This window comes from Hyla sarda, chromosome 3, assembly GCF_029499605.1.
Source record: "Hyla sarda isolate aHylSar1 chromosome 3, aHylSar1.hap1, whole genome shotgun sequence".
Lineage (NCBI taxonomy): Eukaryota > Metazoa > Chordata > Amphibia > Anura > Hylidae > Hyla > Hyla sarda.
Genome location: NC_079191.1, coordinates 111,741,392 through 111,760,101, shown reverse-complemented (window position 1 = coordinate 111,760,101; position 18,710 = coordinate 111,741,392). Strand labels below are relative to the sequence as shown.

At 47.2% G+C, this 18,710-nt stretch overlaps 1 protein-coding gene across 1 annotated transcript in view; it reads left to right on the top strand.

Moving 5' to 3' along the window:
- Positions 1–18,710, top strand: part of LOC130360985 (ceruloplasmin-like) — a 118,154-nt gene that overhangs the window by 56,409 nt on the left and 43,035 nt on the right. The window contains exons 11-12 of the mRNA XM_056563547.1: positions 4,676–4,888; positions 11,778–11,982. Of these exons, the coding sequence (XP_056419522.1) occupies positions 4,676–4,888; positions 11,778–11,982 (418 nt within the window). The remainder of the gene's footprint in view (positions 1–4,675; positions 4,889–11,777; positions 11,983–18,710) is intronic.

Here is an 18,710-nt window from a genome sequence, read left to right as displayed (position 1 = left end):
CCGGCGAGGGAGTGCAGGGGAAGTGAGGTATAAGTAGGGAAGTGCACAGGTGAAAGTACTGATTAAAACCTCATGCGCCAATCAGTGGCGCACCGGCCCTTTAAATCGCAAGGAACCGGCGCGCGCGCACCCTAAGGAGTGTGGCCGCGCGCGCCGGGTCAGCACAGACGGGGAACGGGTCTGGTAAGCAAGTCGGCATGCGCATCGCGAGCGGGCACGTCCCGCATCACGAATCGCATCCCGACTGGAAGCATTATCGCAGCGCACCCGGTCGGCAGGTCTGACCGGGGCGCTGCGAATAAGAGCACGCTGTGAGCGCTCCGGGTCCCTGCTCCTCCCCGGAGCGCTCACAGCGTGCTCTTATTCGCAGCGCCCCTGCGTAACAGATAGGAGGTCTGTGGAAGGTGTGACTGGATGTGTGGGACAGGATGTCTGTGGAAGGTGTGACCGGATGTGTGGGACAGGATGTCTGTGGAAGGTGTGATCTGATGTGTGGGACAGGAGGTCTGTGGAAGGTGTGACCGGATGTGTGGGACAGGAGGTCTGTGGAAGGTGTGACCAGATGTGTGGGACAGGAGGTCTGTGGAAGGTGTGACCGGATGTGTGGGACAGGAGGTCTGTGGAAGGTGTGACCAGATGTGTGGGACAGGAGGTCTGTGGAAGGTGTGACCGGATGTGCGGGACAGGAGGCCTGTGGAAGGTGTGACCAGATGTGTGGGACAGGAGGTCTGTGGAAGGTGTGACCGGATGTGTGGGACAGGAGGTCTGTGGAAGGTGTGACTGGATGTGTGGGACATGAGGTCTGTGGAATGTGTGACAGGATGTGTGGGACAGGAGGTCTGTGGAAGTTGTGACCGGATGTGTGGAACAGTAGGTCTGTGGAAGGTGTGACCGGATTTGTGGGACAGGAGGTCTGTGGAAGGTGTGACCAGATGTGTGGGACAGGAGGTCTGTGGAAGGTGTGACCGGATGTGTGGGACAAGAGGTCTGTGGAAGTTTTGACCGGATGTGTGGGACAGTAGAACTGTGGAAGGTGTGACCGGATTTGTGGGACAGGAGGTCTGTGGAAGGTGTGACCAGATGTGTGGGACAGGAGGTCTGTGGAAGGTGTGACCGGATTTGTGGGACAGGATGTCTGTGGAAGGTGTGACCAGATGTGTGGGACATGAGGTCTGTGGAAGGTGTGACTGGATGTGTGGGACAGGAGGTCTGTGGAAGTTGTGACCGGATGTGTGGGACAGTAGGTCTGTGGAAGGTGTGACCGGATGTGTGGGACAGGAGGTCTGAGGAAGGTGTGACCGGATGTGTGGGACAGGAGGACTGTGGAAGGTGTGACCGGATGTGTGGGACAGGAGGTCTGTGGAAGGTGTGACCGGATTTGTGGGACAGGAGGTCTGTGGAAGGTGTGACCGGATGTGTGGGACAGGAGGTCTGAGGAAGGTGTGACCGGATGTGTGGGACAGGAGGTCTGTGGAAGGTGTGACCAGATGTGTAGGACAGGAGGTCTGTGGAAGGTGTGACCGGATGTGTAGGACAGGAGGTCTGTGGAAGGTGCGACCGGATGTGTGGGACAGGAGGTCTGTGGAAGGTGTGACCGGATGTGTGGGACAAGAGGTCTATGGAAGGTGTGACCGGATGTGTGGGACAGGAGGTCTGTGGAAGGTGTGACCGGATGTGTTGGACAGGAGGTCTGTGGAAGGTGTGACCGGATGTGTGGGACAGGAGGTCTGTGGAAGGTGTGACCGGATGTGAGGGACAGGAGGTCTGTGGAAGGTGTGACCGGATGTGAGGGACAGGAGGTCTGTGGAAGGTGTGACCGGATGTGAGGGACAGGAGGTCTGTGGAAGGTGTGACTGGATGTGTGGGACAGGAGGTCTGTGGAAGGTTTGACCAGATGTGAGGGACAGGAGGACTGTGGAAGGTGTGACCGGATGTGTGGGATAGGAGCACTGTGGAAGGTGTGACCGGATGTGTGGGACAGGAGGTCTGTGGAAGGTGTGACTGGATGTGTGGGACAGGAGGTCTGTGGAAGGTGTGACTGGATGTGTGGGACAGGAGGTCTGTGGAAGGTGTGACTGGATGTGTGGGACAGGAGGACTGTGGAAGGTGTGACCGGATGTGTGGGACAGGAGGTCTGTGGAAGGTGTGACTGGATGTGTGGGACAGGAGGACTGTGGAAGGTGTGACTGGATGTGTAGGACAGGAGGTCTGTGGAAGGTGTGACCGGATGTGTAGGACAGGAGGTCTGTGGAAGGTGTGACCGGATGTGAGGGACAGGAGGTCTGTGGAAGGTGTGACCGGATGTGTGGGACAGGAGGTCTATGGAAGGTGTGACCGGATGTGTGGGACAGGAGGTCTGTGGAAGGTGTGACCGGATGTGTGGGACAGGAGGTCTGTGGAAGGTGTGACCGGATGTGTGGGACAGGAGGTCTGTGGAAGGTGTGACCGGATGTGTGGGACAGGAGGTCTGTGGAAGGTGTGACCGGATGTGAGGAACAGGAGGTCTGTGGAAGGTGTGACCGGATGTGAGGGACAGGAGGTCTGTGGAAGGTGTGACCGGATGTGAGGGACAGGAGGTCTGTGGAAGGTGTGACCGGATGTGAGGGACAGGAGGTCTGTGGAAGGTGTGACCGGATGTGTGGGACAGGAGGTCTGTGGAAGGTGTGACCGGATGTGAGGGACAGGAGGTCTGTGGAAGGTGTGACCGGATGTGTGGGACAGGAGGTCTGTGGAAGGTGTGACCGGATGTGAGGGACAGGAGGTCTGTGGAAGGTGTGACCAGATGTGTGGGACAGGAGGACTGTGGAAGGTGTGACTGGATGTGTGGGACAGGAGGACTGTGGAAGGTGTGACCGGATGTGTGGGACAGGAGGTCTGTGGAAGGTGTGACTGGATGTGTGGGACAGGAGGACTGTGGAAGGTGTGACTGGATGTGTAGGACAGGAGGTCTGTGGAAGGTGTGACCGGATGTGTAGGACAGGAGGTCTGTGGAAGGTGTGACCGGATGTGAGGGACAGGAGGTCTGTGGAAGGTGTGACCGGATGTGTGGGACAGGAGGTCTATGGAAGGTGTGACCGGATGTGTGGGACAGGAGGTCTGTGGAAGGTGTGACCGGATGTGTGGGACAGGAGGTCTGTGGAAGGTGTGACCGGATGTGTGGGACAGGAGGTCTGTGGAAGGTGTGACCGGATGTGTGGGACAGGAGGTCTGTGGAAGGTGTGACCGGATGTGAGGAACAGGAGGTCTGTGGAAGGTGTGACCGGATGTGAGGGACAGGAGGTCTGTGGAAGGTGTGACCGGATGTGAGGGACAGGAGGTCTGTGGAAGGTGTGACCGGATGTGAGGGACAGGAGGTCTGTGGAAGGTGTGACCGGATGTGTGGGACAGGAGGTCTGTGGAAGGTGTGACCGGATGTGAGGGACAGGAGGTCTGTGGAAGGTGTGACCGGATGTGAGGGACAGGAGGTCTGTGGAAGGTGTGACTGGATGTGTGGGACAGGAGGTCTGTGGAAGGTGTGACCGGATGTGAGGGACAGGAGGTCTGTGGAAGGTGTGACCGGATGTGAGGGACAGGAGGTCTGTGGAAGGTATGACCGGATGTGAGGGACAGGAGGTCTGTGGAAGGTGTGACCGGATTGTAAACAAGCTGTGAGGCCATTTAAAAGTTCACATGTGCGTTCAGAGCTTCATCACATATGCAAAAAAACTAACCTGGACAATCCATTGCACAATGGACATCATGGGGTCCCACTGACTTTCAATTAGGTCTATTGGGTTTTTTCAAGGTGTCTATTGTTTTGCAGGAGTTGAGTTCTTCACTTAACTCCTGTCATTTGGACAGATTCTGCAAACGGAGCTCTGAATGGAGATGAAAACAAGCCCTAAGAAGCTCCTTCTGCCCTGCTGCAGATAAAAGACTATTCTGTATCAACTAGGATTCGTGGCAGACTCTAAAGGTTTCCTGAATATGGCGAGCAACAGACAGCATCACCATTATAACATTTGTAACAAAACTAAGCGACTCCCACAAAACCCAAGTTGACTGTTATTGTAAAGACTGTACTTGTATAGGCTTTTCCAGTTTTTATTAAGCACGTTTTACAAGTATCAAGTGTGCATCAAGTGTTTGCCTATGTTATTTTGTGTTGTCTCATGAAACCGGGTTCACTAGCTAGTAGTCTGGAAGGGTATACGTCCTGCATCCACTCTGTGACACCAGGCAGGATCCTAAGGGCTCCTTCCCACTGCCAAAATTCTGTGCATAATCAGATTATAGCAGCCTCTCAATTAGTTAAATTGATTTATGCTGCTTAGTTCACATGTCAAAAGTTCTGTAGCGGAACTTCCGCCAAGCAATTGGTTTCCGTCGTAAGATTGAACATGTTGAATCTTCCGGCAGTATCCGCCACAGAAGTGCCATCTGTCAGTGAAATGGGGCTTATGTCTATGGCATATGGCCATGGACATTAAGCAACAGATTTGAACTGCACAGATCTAATGAGGAAATTCTGCAAGGAAGTTCCTCGCTGAATTTCCTCAGTGTGAACAGACAGGTGTAAGTATCTAGGAACAATTTAATGCCAAGAATATTACTGTGTAACACTATCGCTATATTCATGCTATTTGTTTATCCATGTAAATTTAGTTATCAATTATAAGGTTTTATTTTATTACAGCGATTAATGGATACATGTACGGGAATCTGGCCGGGCTATATATGTGTGAAGGAGATTTAGTCCTTTGGCATATGCTGGGTCTAGGCACTGAGGTGGATATGCATGGAATACACTTTACAGGAAATACCATTAAGATCCGTGAAACCACAAGGGATGTAGCAAGCTTATTTCCACACATCTCATACTCAGTAACAATGAACCCCGACAAAGTGGGTAAGTTACAGAGAATAATTATGTAACAAGAGCTGAAACCATTAAGATATTAATTCAACAAAATGTCAAATCAAATTTAATATGATATTTGTATTGGATATTTGTATCGTGATACATGGATAATAAATTACAAAGAACAGGTAAAAGAAAAAAATCAGGTCCAGCGCTCCATTCATTGGTCCATTCATTAATAAGGTCCAGCGCTCTATTCATTGGTCCATTCATTAATCAGGTCCAGTTCTCTATTCATTGGTCCATTCATTAATCAGGTCCAGCACTCTATTCATTGGTCCATTCATTAATCAGGTCCAGTTCTCTATTCATTGGTCGATTCATTAATCAAGTCCAGCACTCTATTCATTGGTCCATTTATTAATCAGGTCCAGCGCTCTATTCATTGGCCCATTCATTAATCAGGTCCAGTTCTCTATTCATTGGTCCATTCATTAATCAAGTCCAGCGCTCCATTCATTGGTCCATTCATTAATCAGGTCCAGTTCTCTATTCATTGGTCCATTTATTAATCAAGTCCAGCACTCTATTCATTGGTCCATTCATTAATCAGGTCCAGCGCTCTATTCATTGGTCCATTCATTAATCAGGTCCAGCGCTCTATTCATTGGTCCATTCATTAATCAGGTCCAGTTCTCTATTCATTGGTCCATTTATTAGTCAGGTCCAGCACTCTATTCATTGGTCCATTTATTAGTCCGGTCCAGTTCTCTATTCATTGGTCCATTTATTAGTCAGGTCCAGCACTCTATTCATTGGTCCATTCATTAATCAGGTCCAGTTCTCTATTCATTGGTCCATTCATTAAAGGGGTACTCAGCGTTTGGAACAAACAAGCTGTCACACCCCGCCCCTCAATGCAAGTCTATGGGCTATAACATCACAAGCTCCCGGCGCCGGCTGCAGTGCTCGGAACAGTTTGTTCCAAACGCTGAGCAGCGGGGTACCCCTTTAATCAGATCCAGTTCTCCATTCATTTGTCCATTCATTAATCAGATCCAGTGCTTTATTCATTGATCCATTAATTAATCAGGTCCAGTGCTCTATTTATTGGTCTGTTCATTAATCAGGCACTGCGCTCTATTCTTTAGTCCATTTATTAATCAGATACAGTGCTTTTTTCATTGGTCCATTCATTAATCAGGTCAAGCACTCTATTCATTGGTCCATTCATTAATCAGGTATAGCACTCTATTCATTGGTCCATTCATCAGGTATAGCACTCTATTCATTGGTCCATTCATTAATCAAGTCCAGCTCTCTATTCATTGGTCCATTCATTAATCAGGCCCAGCGCTCTATTAATTGGTCCATTCATTTATCAACTCCATTGCTCTTTTCATTGGTCCTTTCATTAATCAAGTCCAGCTCTCTTTTCATTGGTCCTTTCATTAATCAGGTCCAGCGCTCTATTCATTTGTCCATTCATTAATCAGGTCCAGCGCTCTATTCATTGGTCCATTCATTAATCAGGTCCTGTTCTCTATTCACTGGTCCATTTATTAATCAGGTCCAGCGCTCTATTTATTGGTCCATTCATTAGTCAGGTCCAGCGCTCTATTCATTGGTCCATTCATTAATCAGGTACTGCGCTATATTAATTCGTCCATTCATTAATCAGGTACAGCACTCCATTCATTGGTCCTTTCATTAATCAGGTACAGCACTCCATTCATTGGTCCATTCATTAATCAGGTATAGCACTCTATTCACTGGTCCATTTATTAATCAGGTACAGCACTCCATTCATTGGTCCATTCATTAATCAGATACAGTGCTTTTTTCATTGGTCCATTCATTAATCAGGTCAAGCACTCTATTCATTGGTCCATTCATTAATCAGGTATAGCACTCTATTCATTGGTCCATTCATCAGGTATAGCACTCTATTCATTGGTCCATTCATTAATCAGGCCCAGCGCTCTATTAATTGGTCCATTCATTTATCAACTCCAGTGCTCTTTTCATTGGTCCTTTCATTAATCAAGTCCAGCTCTCTTTTCATTGGTCCTTTCATTAATCAGGTCCAGCGCTCTATTCATTTGTCCATTCATTAATCAGGTCCAGCGCTCTATTCATTGGTCCATTCATTAATCAGGTCCTGTTCTCTATTCACTGGTCCATTTATTAATCAGGTCCAGCGCTCTATTTATTGGTCCATTCATTAGTCAGGTCCAGCGCTCTATTCATTGGTCCATTCATTAATCAGGTACTGCGCTATATTAATTCGTCCATTCATTAATCAGGTACAGCACTCCATTCATTGGTCCTTTCATTAATCAGGTACAGCACTCCATTCATTGGTCCATTCATTAATCAGGTATAGCACTCTATTCACTGGTCCATTTATTAATCAGGTACAGCACTCCATTCATTGGTCCATTCATTAATCAGGTACAGTGCTCTATTCACTGGTCCATTTATTAATCAGGTACAGCCCTCCATTCATTGGTCCATTCATTAATCAGGTCCAGCGCTCTATTCATTGGTCCATTCATTAATCAGGTCCAGCGCTCTATTCATTGGTCCATTCATTAATCAGGTCCTGTTCTCTATTCACTGGTCCATTTATTAGTCAGGTCCAGCGCTCTATTCATTCGTCCATTCATTAATCAGGTACTGCGCTATATTCATTCGTCCATTCATTAATCAGGTACTGCGCTATATTCATTCGTCCATTCATTAATCAGGTACAGCACTCCATTCATTGGTCCATTCATTAATCAGGTATAGCACTCCATTCATTGGTCCTTTCATTAATCAGGTACAGCACTCCATTCATTGGTCCATTCATTAATCAGGTATAGCACTCTATTCACTGGTCCATTTATTAATCAGGTACAGCGCTCCATTCATTGGTCCATTCATTAATCAGGTACAGTGCTCTATTCACTGGTCCATTTATTAATCAGGTACAGCCCTCCATTCATTGGTCCATTCATTAATCAGGTCCATTACTATGTTCAGAGATTCCCAACCACGGTGCCGTGGGATTTTGCTGTGTTTCTTTTTTTTTTTTTTAAATGTCCCGTCTTGGTCTGCACGCTTATGACTGATGGCGCAGGGGGGAAGGGAAGCCTGCGTGCGCTCTGCACACACAGCGTCCCCCTGCATCCCCCTCTCCCTTGCGGCACAGTGCCCTGGGGCGGAACGAGCTGCATCTGCGCCGGACTTCCGTGCCTGCTGTGAACTGCAAGCTGCACGGGCCAGCTTGCTTAAGGTACGGTACCCTTTCCCCCCCTCTGTTACCCCTTCTCAACCCTGTCCAAACCTCCCCCCCCCGTCACTCATGTCCACCCCCCCTTTCATCCATGTCCACCTCCCTGTCCATCCCTGTAACCCATGTCCCACCCCCTGTCACCCATGTCCACCCCCCTGTCACCCATGTCCACCCCCCCTCTCACACATGTCCACCCTCCTATCATCCCCGTCACCCATGTCCACCCCCCCCCTCACCCATGTCCACCCCCTGTCATCCATTTCCGCCTTGTCCACTCCCCTGTCCATCCTTGTCACTCATGTTTACCCCCCGTCTACCCCCGTAGTCTACCCTGTCACCCATGTCCACCCATCTGTCCCTTTGTCACCCCAGTCCACCCCTCTCTGTCACTCCTGTCCCTCTTTTACCCTCTTGTCACCCTTGTCCAGCCCTCTGACTCCCTGTTCCCCATGTCCACCCTCCTGTCATCCATGTCCACCCCCATTCCAACCCTCTGTCACCCCTGTCCATCCCTGTCACCCATGTTCACCCTCCATTGTCCACCCCTCTGACCACATCCTTGTCACCCATGTCCACCCCCTATTTACCCTTCTGTCACCCCTGTCCACCCCCTGTCACCCCTTTGCCCCCATCACCCATGTTCACTCTTCTACACCCATCTGTCACCCTTGTACACCTCCCTACACCCCTCTGTCCACTCCTCTACACCCCTCTGTCACCCATGTACACCCCTCTGTCACCCATGTACACTCCTCTACACCCCTCTGTCACCCATGTACACTCCTCTACACCCCTCTGTCACCCATGTACACTCCTCTACACCCCTCTGTCAACCATGTACACTCCTCTATACCACTCTGTCACCCATGTACACCCATCTGTCAACCATATACACTCCTCTATGGCCCTCTGTCACCCATGTACACTCCTCTACACCCCTCTGTACACTCCTCTATAACCCTCTGTCACCCATGTACACCCATGTCACCCATGTACACTCCTCTATGCCACTCTGTCACCCATGTACATCCATCTGTCACCCATGTACACTCCTCTACACCCATGTACACCCATCTGTCACCCATGTACACTTTTCTACACCCCTCTGTCACCCATGTATATCCATCTGTCACCCACGTACATTCATCTACACCCCTCTGTCACCCATGTACACCCCTCTGTCACCCATGTACACTTTTCTACACCCCTGTCACCCATGTACACTTCTCTACACCCCTCTGTCACCCATGTACACTCCTCTACACCCCTCTGTCACCCATGTACACTCCTCTACACCCATCTGTCACCCAAGTACACTCCTCTACACCCATCTGTCATCCATGTACACTCATCTGTCACCCATGTACACTATTCTACACCCCTCTGTCACCCATGTACACTCCTCTACACCCCTCTGTCACCCATGTACACTCCTCTACACCCCTGTCACCCATGTACACTCCTCTATACCACTCTGTCACCCATGTACACTCCTCTATACCACTGTCACCCATGTACACTCCTCTACACCCATGTACACCCATCTGTCACCCATGTACACTTTTCTACACCCCTCTGTCACCCATGCACATCCATCTGTCACCCATGTACATTCATCTACACCCCTCTGTCACCCATGTACACCCCTCTGTCACCCATGTACACTTTTCTACACCCCTCTGTCACCCATGTACACCCATCTGTTAACCATGTACACAACTCTATACCCCTCTGTCACCCATGTACACTCCTCTATACCACTCTGTCACCCATGAACACCCATCTGTTAACCATGTACACAACTCTATACCCCTCTGTCACTCCTGTACACTCCTCTATACCCCTCTGTCACCCATGTACGCCCATCTGTCACCCATGTACACTCCTCTGTACCCGTCTGTCACCCATGTACATCCATCTGTCACCCATGCACACTCCTCTACACCCATCTGTCATCCATGTACACTCCTCTACACCCCTCTGTCACCCATGTACACTTTTCTACACCCCTCTGTCACCCATGTACATCTATCTGTCATCCATGTACACTCCTCTACACCCCTCTGTCACCCATGTACACTTTTCTACACCCCTCTGTCACTCATGTACACTTCTAACTATGTTTAATGAATGGATCTAACTATGTGCTGCCTAAAGGGGGGATCTATCTATTTGATGCCTAAAGGGGGGCTCTATGTGCTGCCTAAAGGGGGCTAAAGCACGTTATCCCAAAGAATTTAGGAATAATAGGTGATTTATGGATTAAAACCAGACTCTGCATCAACTATGTAATTTTCCATGGGAGTTTTGCCATGGATCCCCCTCCAGCATGCCACAGTCCAGGTATCAGTCCCCTTGAAACAACTTTTAAATCACTATTGTGGCCAGAAAGAGTCCCTGTGGGTTTTAAAATTCGCCTGCCCATTGAAGTCAATGGCGGTTCGCCCGGTTCGCCGGTTTGCGAACATTTGCGGAAGTTCGCGTTCGCCGTTCGCGAACTGAAAATTTTATGTTCGCGACATCACTAACATTCAGCCAGGGTCCTCAACCAATCACCTAGTTATCCCCTATGATATGAAGATCAACTGAGGGAATACACGTGTATTTGAGCAAAAAGAAAAAAAAAGTTGGCTACAATAAGTATGCATACTCTTAATAGAACACTTTGGGAATTTTTTTTTGCCTTTGCTTATATTGTATAGTATAGACTATTATTGGAGAAAAATGTAAAGGTTCATGTTTATGCCTTGTGTATTCCTGTTTCAGCTTATGCGGTGTTGACCATCTTGTATACTATTATAAATTCCTTATTCTGTCCACAATTCCCATGATTCTTCTGGCTTTGTAGAGAGAAAGGGGGTGGAGTCTCATTACTACAGTTCATCTAATCAGGATACTGGAATCCAGCCAGGGGAACTGCTAAAACTCATAAGTGGGTTCCTGTCAGTTCACCTTATATGCATTTTTGATGTGTTTTCTTATTTAAAGTGTGTTTTTTTTTAAAGAAAAATATTGCCAAGAAAAAAAAGTTATTTGACCTATATGCATAATAGAAGTGTTTTATAAAGATATGACCTCTTCAGGCTGCGTTCACATGTTTTATTTTCACAGCGTTTATGACATGTTTTGGCAAATTTTTTGCTGCAATTTTCAAAAATCAGTATAAAAAATAAAGCGTTTGTACTGTGATTTGTGCAATTACTGTAAAACAGCACCAGATTTGCCATGACGTTCGGAAAATAATGGTAAAAATTCAACAAGTAAACACAGCCTCAGGGGAGTTGTAACTATATAACTACTATATATCCTGATCCCACAGAGATAGCAGCAGCATACAGCTAGAGCTGGGAGGGAAGGGATCTAAGAGCTAATAGGAGGGATCTGATAGGTGGGGATGCCAGCATCCTGTAGTTCACAGGAAATCAGCTGACCCAAGACAGACCACATCCTGAGACACAGAAAGCCATGTAATTTTCTATTGGTCTAAGTGCTGGTCACATGACACGGGTACAGTACAAAAATGTGTGGATGCAGCAGAGCTGGAATTAAACAGATGACACTATAGGAATAGTAGAGGTTATTGTGCATTATATAGAGAAAAAAAAAAGAGAGAGCTCCTTTAAATGTACCATAGATAACTTTATTATTTCCCCACAGGTTTTTTCGATGTGGAATGTTTGACTGCAGATCACTACACAGGTGGAATGAGACAGCACTACATGGTTCAGCCATGTTACCAGAAAAATTCAACCAAAAAGCATTTTCGTAATGTCACATATTACATTGCAGCTGAAGAGATGGAATGGGACTATTCTCCCAACCGCACCTGGGAGCATTTGTGGAGTTCAGTGCATAATGACATGTAAGTTCATATTGCAAGGGAGTTTCGAATCTTAGGTCAGGCTCTATCTACCAAATTGCAGACCGGACTTCTGCTTAGGAATTTCGGTCGTAAATTCCGGCGCAGCAGAATCCCATTCCTGTCAACGGGATTCCGCTGCACTCTATGGAAATTTAGCGGCAGACATTCCACCACTAAAATTCCACCGTCGAAACAATAAACTTGTTCATTCTTCAGGTTGAATCCGCTCCGCAGACATTGTCCCTTATTTACTAAGAGCGGAGTGTAGGTTTCTTTGTGGGTTTTAATTCCCTACAATTTATTCTAAACGGTATTTACTAAGGTTTTCCTACATTTTCCACTTTCCCTACACTTAGCTTTTTTTTTACCCATGCGCTGATGTGTCAGGTTTTCCTCAGCTCAAATACAGCACATTTTCTGTGGAAACCTTAGTAAATATGTTGGGCTTTTGTGAAAATGTCGGGAACATGCCCCTTTTCAGAGACCAAGCCCCATTTTCCTGGCAGTCACGCCCCTTTTTCGGGTTAGCAAAATGGAGAGTTAGTCAGGGTTTTTTCAATTCTGGCGCAAATTCTGGTGCAAATTCTGGCGCAAAATCTGGCGCAGACAGAATTTCTGCCGCAATGCGACAGAATATGGTGCAATGTGAAAGAATATGGCGCAAAAGCCGACAAAACATGTCAGGTTTGCAATAGTAAATGAGGGCCATTGCCTTCTATAGGACAGCAATGTCTACGCGGTCCTAGTGCCAATTGACTCAGACAGCGCTGGCCACACTTGGAAATTCTGAAGTGTGAACCTGGCCTTACACATTGCACTTTTGATTATGTTTTTCGTTTTAGATATTCAAAAGAAGTAGAAGGCGCTCACCTAGCCTTTAACACCAAAAACCGAGCAAAACCCTTCTAAACACCTATATTAGAGATGAGCAAACTTCCAGTAATTTGATCCGTCACGAACGTCCCTGCTCAGCGTTTGGTGACTTTAGCCTGCATAAATGAGTTCAGCTTTCAGGTGTTCCGGTGGGCTGGAAAAGGTGGATACAGTCCTAGGAGTGAGTCTCCAGCCCACCGGAACACCTGAATGCTGAACTCATTTATGCAGGGAAGTTCGTGACGGATCGAATTACTGGAAGTTCGCTCATCTCTAGTGGCAATTCACCACTGAATGCAGGCAGCCACCTGGACTTGCCACTGCTACCTAACTCAGGAATGCACATGGCAGCTGCAGCTGACGCTACCATGTGTATGAACACCCTAGTTGTCAAGACATATTAAAAAAAAGATAATGTAACATCTTAGTTATTTGAAATTATCTGCAAATTCAAATGCACAAAGCAAGTCACTAGTTTAATTTCCAGACAGTATATTTATTTATTACTTATTTATTTTATTCATATTTAAAGCACCAACATTCAAGGCTTATAATCAAAATTCACAATTAAAGGGGTATTCCAGGAAAAAACTTTTTTATATATATCAACTGGCTCCAGAAAGTTAAACAGATTTGTAAATTACTTCTATTAAAAAATCTTAATCCTTTCAGTACTTATGAGCTTCTGAAGTTAAGGTTGTTGTTTTCTGTTTAAGTGCTCTCTGATGACACGTGTCTCAGGAACCGCCCAGTTTAGAAGCAAATCCCCATAGCAAACCTCTTCTAAACTGGGCGGTTCCCGAGACACGTGTCATCAGAGAGCACTTAGGCAGAAAAGAACAACCTTAACTTCAGAAGCTCATAAGTACTAAAAGGATTAAGATTTTTTAATAGAAGTAATTTACAAATCTCTTTAACTTTCTGGAGCCAGTTGATATATAAAAAAAAGTTTTTTACTGGATATCCCTTTAACCTGTTGGGTGATGAAGGGCGTATGCATATGCCCTTGCGTCCTGGTACTTAAGGACGAAGGGCGTATCCATACGCCCGTGGGAATTTCGGTCCCCGCCGCGCGCCGGGCGGGGACCGGGCCGGGGTGACTGCTGATATCTATCAGCAGGCACCCCGTGCAAATGCCCAGGGGGGTCATTAGACCCCCCCCCCCCATGTCGGCGATCGGCGCAAATCGCAAGTGAATTCACACTTGCGATTTGCGCCGATTCCGGGTCATTACGGGTCTATGGTGACCCGGTGACCCGGAATAGAACGGGGATCGCCGGTGTCTAAGACACCAACGATCCCCCGAAAGCGATAGGAGTGAGGTGGCACGGGTGCCACCCCTCCTATCCCTGCCATTGGTGGTCTAGACGGGACCACCAATAGCAAATCTGGGGCGGGGGGGGGGGGTTTACTTTCGTTTTCCCCGTCCTGCCCTCCCACAATAGGCGGGGCAGAACGGGGAAAATGAAGAGGAGCGGCCCTGGAGTCCACTTACCCGTCCGGAGCGACGGCGATCGGCGGACGGCGACGGAGATCTGCGGCGGCGTGCAGCAGAAGAGGACGGCTCCCTGGATGCGACGGAAGCCGGTGAGTTGCCTAGCAACATCTAGAGGGCTACAGTCTGAGACCACTATAGTGGTCTATAGACTGTAGCCCTCCAGATGTTGCAAAACTACAACTCCCAGCATGCCCAGACAGCTGTTTGCTGTGTGGGCATGCTGGAATTTGTAGTTTTGCAACAGCTGGCTGGAGGTCTACAGTTTAGAGACCACTGCACAGTGATCTCTATACTGCCCTCTAGATCTTGCAAAACTACAACTCCTAGCATGGCCACATAGCTGTTTGCTGTCTGGGCATGCTGGGAGTTGTAGTTTTGCAACATCTGGAGGTCCACAGTTTGGAGATCACTGTTCAGTGGTCTCTAAATTGTAGCACTCCAGATGTTGCAAAACTACAAATTCCAGCATGCCCACACAGAAAACAGCTGTCTCGGCATGCTGGGAGTTGTAGTTGCGTACCTCCAGCTGTTGCATAACTACATCTCCCAGCATGCCCTTTTGTGATCAGTACATGCTGGGAATTGTAGTTTTGCAACAGCTGGAGGCACACTGGTTGGAAAATACTGAGTTAGGTAACAGAACCTAACTGAAGGTTTTCCAACCAGTGTGCCTCCAGCTGTTGCAAAACTACAACTCCCAGCATGCACGGTCTGTCAGTACATGCTGCTGGGAGATGTAGTTTTGAAACAGCTGGAGGTTTGCCCCCCCCCCCCCCATGTGAACGTACAGGGTACATTCACACGGGCGGGTTTACAGCAAATTTCCTGCTTCAAGTATGAGCTGCGGCAAATTTTTCGCCACAGCGTAAATTCCCAGCAGGAAACTCACCGTAACCCGCCAGTTTGAATGTACCCTAAAAACACTACACTATACCACACTAACACCTAATAAAGAGTAAAACACAACATATACACCCCTTACACTGTCCCCCCCCCCCCCCCCCAATAAAAATGAAAAACGTATTGTACGGCAGTGTTTCCAAAACGGAGCCTCCAGCTGTTGCAAAACAACAACTCCCAGCATTTCCGGACAGCCACTGACTGTCCAGGCATGCTGGGAGTTTAGCAACAGCTGGAGGCACCCTGTTTGGGAATCACTGGCGTAGAATACCCCTATGTCCACCCCTATGCAATCCCTAATTTAGTCCTCAAATGCGCATGGTGCTCTCTCACTTCGGAGCCCTGTCGCATTTCAAGGAAACAGTTTAGGGACACATATGGGGTATCTCCATACTCGGGAGAAATTGCACTACAAATTTTGGGGGGCTTGTTCTCCTTTTACCCCTTATGAAAAGGAAAAGTTGGGAGTTGGGGTCTACACCAGACTGTTAGTGTAAAAAAAAATTTTTTTTTACACTAACATGCTGGTTTTGCCCTTTACTTTTTATTTTCACAAGGGGTAAAAGGAAAAAAAGACCCCCAAAATTTGTAACGCAATTTCTCCTGAGTACGGAAATACCCCATATGTGGGCGTAAAATGCTCTGCGGATGCACAAGGCCCAGAAGGGAGATTAAGGGCTTACAACAGCCCGAAACACGTCGGTATGTGCGTTTTTTAACTCACTATGCACGGGTGTTTTTAGTTTTTTGTCCTATTTCTTCAATTCTGATGAAACCTTAATAAAAATTAAATTTTTACGACAAGAGGAGCTGAGTTTCCCCCACCCCCAATGTTCCTTCTATGAAGTTTTGCTGTCTCCCGAGGATATGGCTCGGCTACAAGTTCTCGTGCTCCCAGGAATATGACACCTTCCTTCCGGGACTTTCTTATGGTGAGCTGGAGTCTCTTTTTTTGTTTCTCTCCAGAAGGGTGCACCATGTACATTTGAGGCCTAAATTGGTGATTTGCACAGGGTTGGCTGATTTACAGCCGTTCTGACATAAACCCAAAAAAATAAATACCCACATGTGATCCCATTTTGGAAACTACACCCCTCACGGAATATAATAAGGGGGACAGTGAGCATTTACGCCCCACAAGTGTCTGACAGATTTTTGGAACAGTGGTACGTGAAAATGAAAAATGTAATTTTTTTGTTTGCACAGCCCACTGTTCCAAAGATCTGTCAAATGCCAGTAGGGTGTAAATGCTCACTGTACCCCTTATTACATTCCGTGAGGGGTGTAGTTTCCAAAATGGGGTCACATGTAGGGGAGTCCACTGTTCTGGCACCACGGGGGGCTTTGTAAATGCACATGGCCCCCAACTTCCATTCCAAACAAATTATCTCTCTAAAAGCTCAATGGCACTCCTTCTCTTCTGAGCATTGTAGTTCGTTCGCAGTGCACTTGACGTCCAAACATGGGGTATTTCCATACTCAGAAGAAATGGAGTTACAAATTTTGGGGGGCATTTTCTCCTATTACCCTTTGTAAAAAAGTAAAATTTGGGGAAAGACCAGCATTTTAGTGGAAATTTTTTTTTTCATTTACAAATCTGACTGTAACAAAAAGTTGTCAAACACCTGTGGGGTGTTAAGGCTCACCATACCCCTTGTTACGTTCCTTGAGGGGTGTCGTTTCCATAATAGTGTGCGATGTGGGGGTTTTGCTGTCCTGGCACCATAGGGGCTTCCTAAATGGGACATGCCCCCCAAAAACCATTTCAGAAAAACTCACTCTCCTAAATCCCATTGTTGCTCCTTCGCTTCTGAGCCCTCTAGTGCACCCGCCGAACACTTGACATACACATATGAGGTATTTTCTTACTCGAGAGAAATTTGGTTACAAATTTTGAGAGGATTTTTTCCTTTTACCCCTTGTAAAAATTCAAAAACTGGGTATACAAGAACATGCCAGTGTAAAAAATGAAGATTTTGAATTTTCTCCTTCACTTTGCTGCTATTCCTGTGAAAAACCTAAAGGGTTAACACACTTACTGAATGTCATTTTGAATACTTTGAGGGGTGCAGTTTTTAAAATGGGGACATTTATGGGGTATTTCTAATAAGAAGACCCTTCAAATCCACTTCAAACCTGAACTGGTCCCTGAAAAATTCCGATTTTGAAAATTTTGCGATAAATTGGAAAATTGCTGCTGAAGTTTGAAGCCCTCTGATGTTTTCCAAAAGTAAAAACTCATCAATTTTATGATGCAGACATAAATTAGACATATTGTATATGTGAATCAATATATAATTTATTTGGAATATCCATATTTCTTATAAGCAGAGAGCTTCAAAGTTAGAAAAATGCAAAATTTTCTAATTTTTCATGAAATTTTTGAATTTTTCACCAAGAAAGGATGCAAGTATCGACGAAAATTTACCACTAACATAAAGTAGAATATGTCAGGAAAAAACAATCTCGGAATCAAATTTATAAGTAAAAGCATCCCTGAGTTATTAATGCTTAACCTGTTGGGGACGAAGGGCGTATGCATACGCCCTTGCGTCCTGGTACTTAAGGACAAAGGGCGTATCCATACGCCCGTGGGAATTTCGGCCCCCGCCGCGCACTGGGCGGGGACCGGGCCGGGGTGACTGCTGATATCTATCAGCAGGCACCCCGTGCAAATGCCCAGGGGGGTCATTAGACCCCCCCCCATGTCGGCGATCGGAGCAAATCGCAAGTGAATTCACACTTGCGATTTGCGCCGATTCCGGGTCATTACGGGTCTATGGTGACCCGGTGACCCGGAATAGAAGGGGGATCGCGGGTGTCTAAGACACCCACGATCCCCCTAAAGCGATAGGAGTGAGGTGGCAGAGTTGCCACCCCTCCTATCCCTGCTATTGGTGGTCTAGACGCGACCACCAATAGCAGATCTGGGGTGGAGGGGTTTACTTTCGTTTTCCCCGTCCTGCCCACCCACAATAGGCGGGGCAGAACGGGGAAAAGGAAGACAGCTGTTTGCTGTCTGGGCATGCTGGGAGTTGTAGTTTTGCAACATCTGGAGGTCCACAGTTTGGAGATCACTGTTCAGTGGTCTCTAAATTGTAGCACTCCAGATGTTGCAAAACTACAAATTCCAGCATGCCCACACAGCAAACAGCTGTCTCGGCATGCTGGGAGTTGTAGTTGCGTACCTCCAGCTGTTGCATAACTACATCTCCCAGCATGCCCTTCTGTGATCAGACATGCTGGGAATTGTAGTTTTGCAACAGCTGGAGGCACACTGGTTGGAAAATACTGAGTTAGGTAACAGAACCCAACTCAGTATTTTCCAACCAGTGTGCCTCCAGCTGTTTCAAAACTACAACTCCCAGCATGTACTGACAGACCGTGCATGCTGGGAGTTGTAGTTTTGCAACAGCTGGAGGCTCACTGGTTGGAAAATACTGAGTTAGGTAACAGA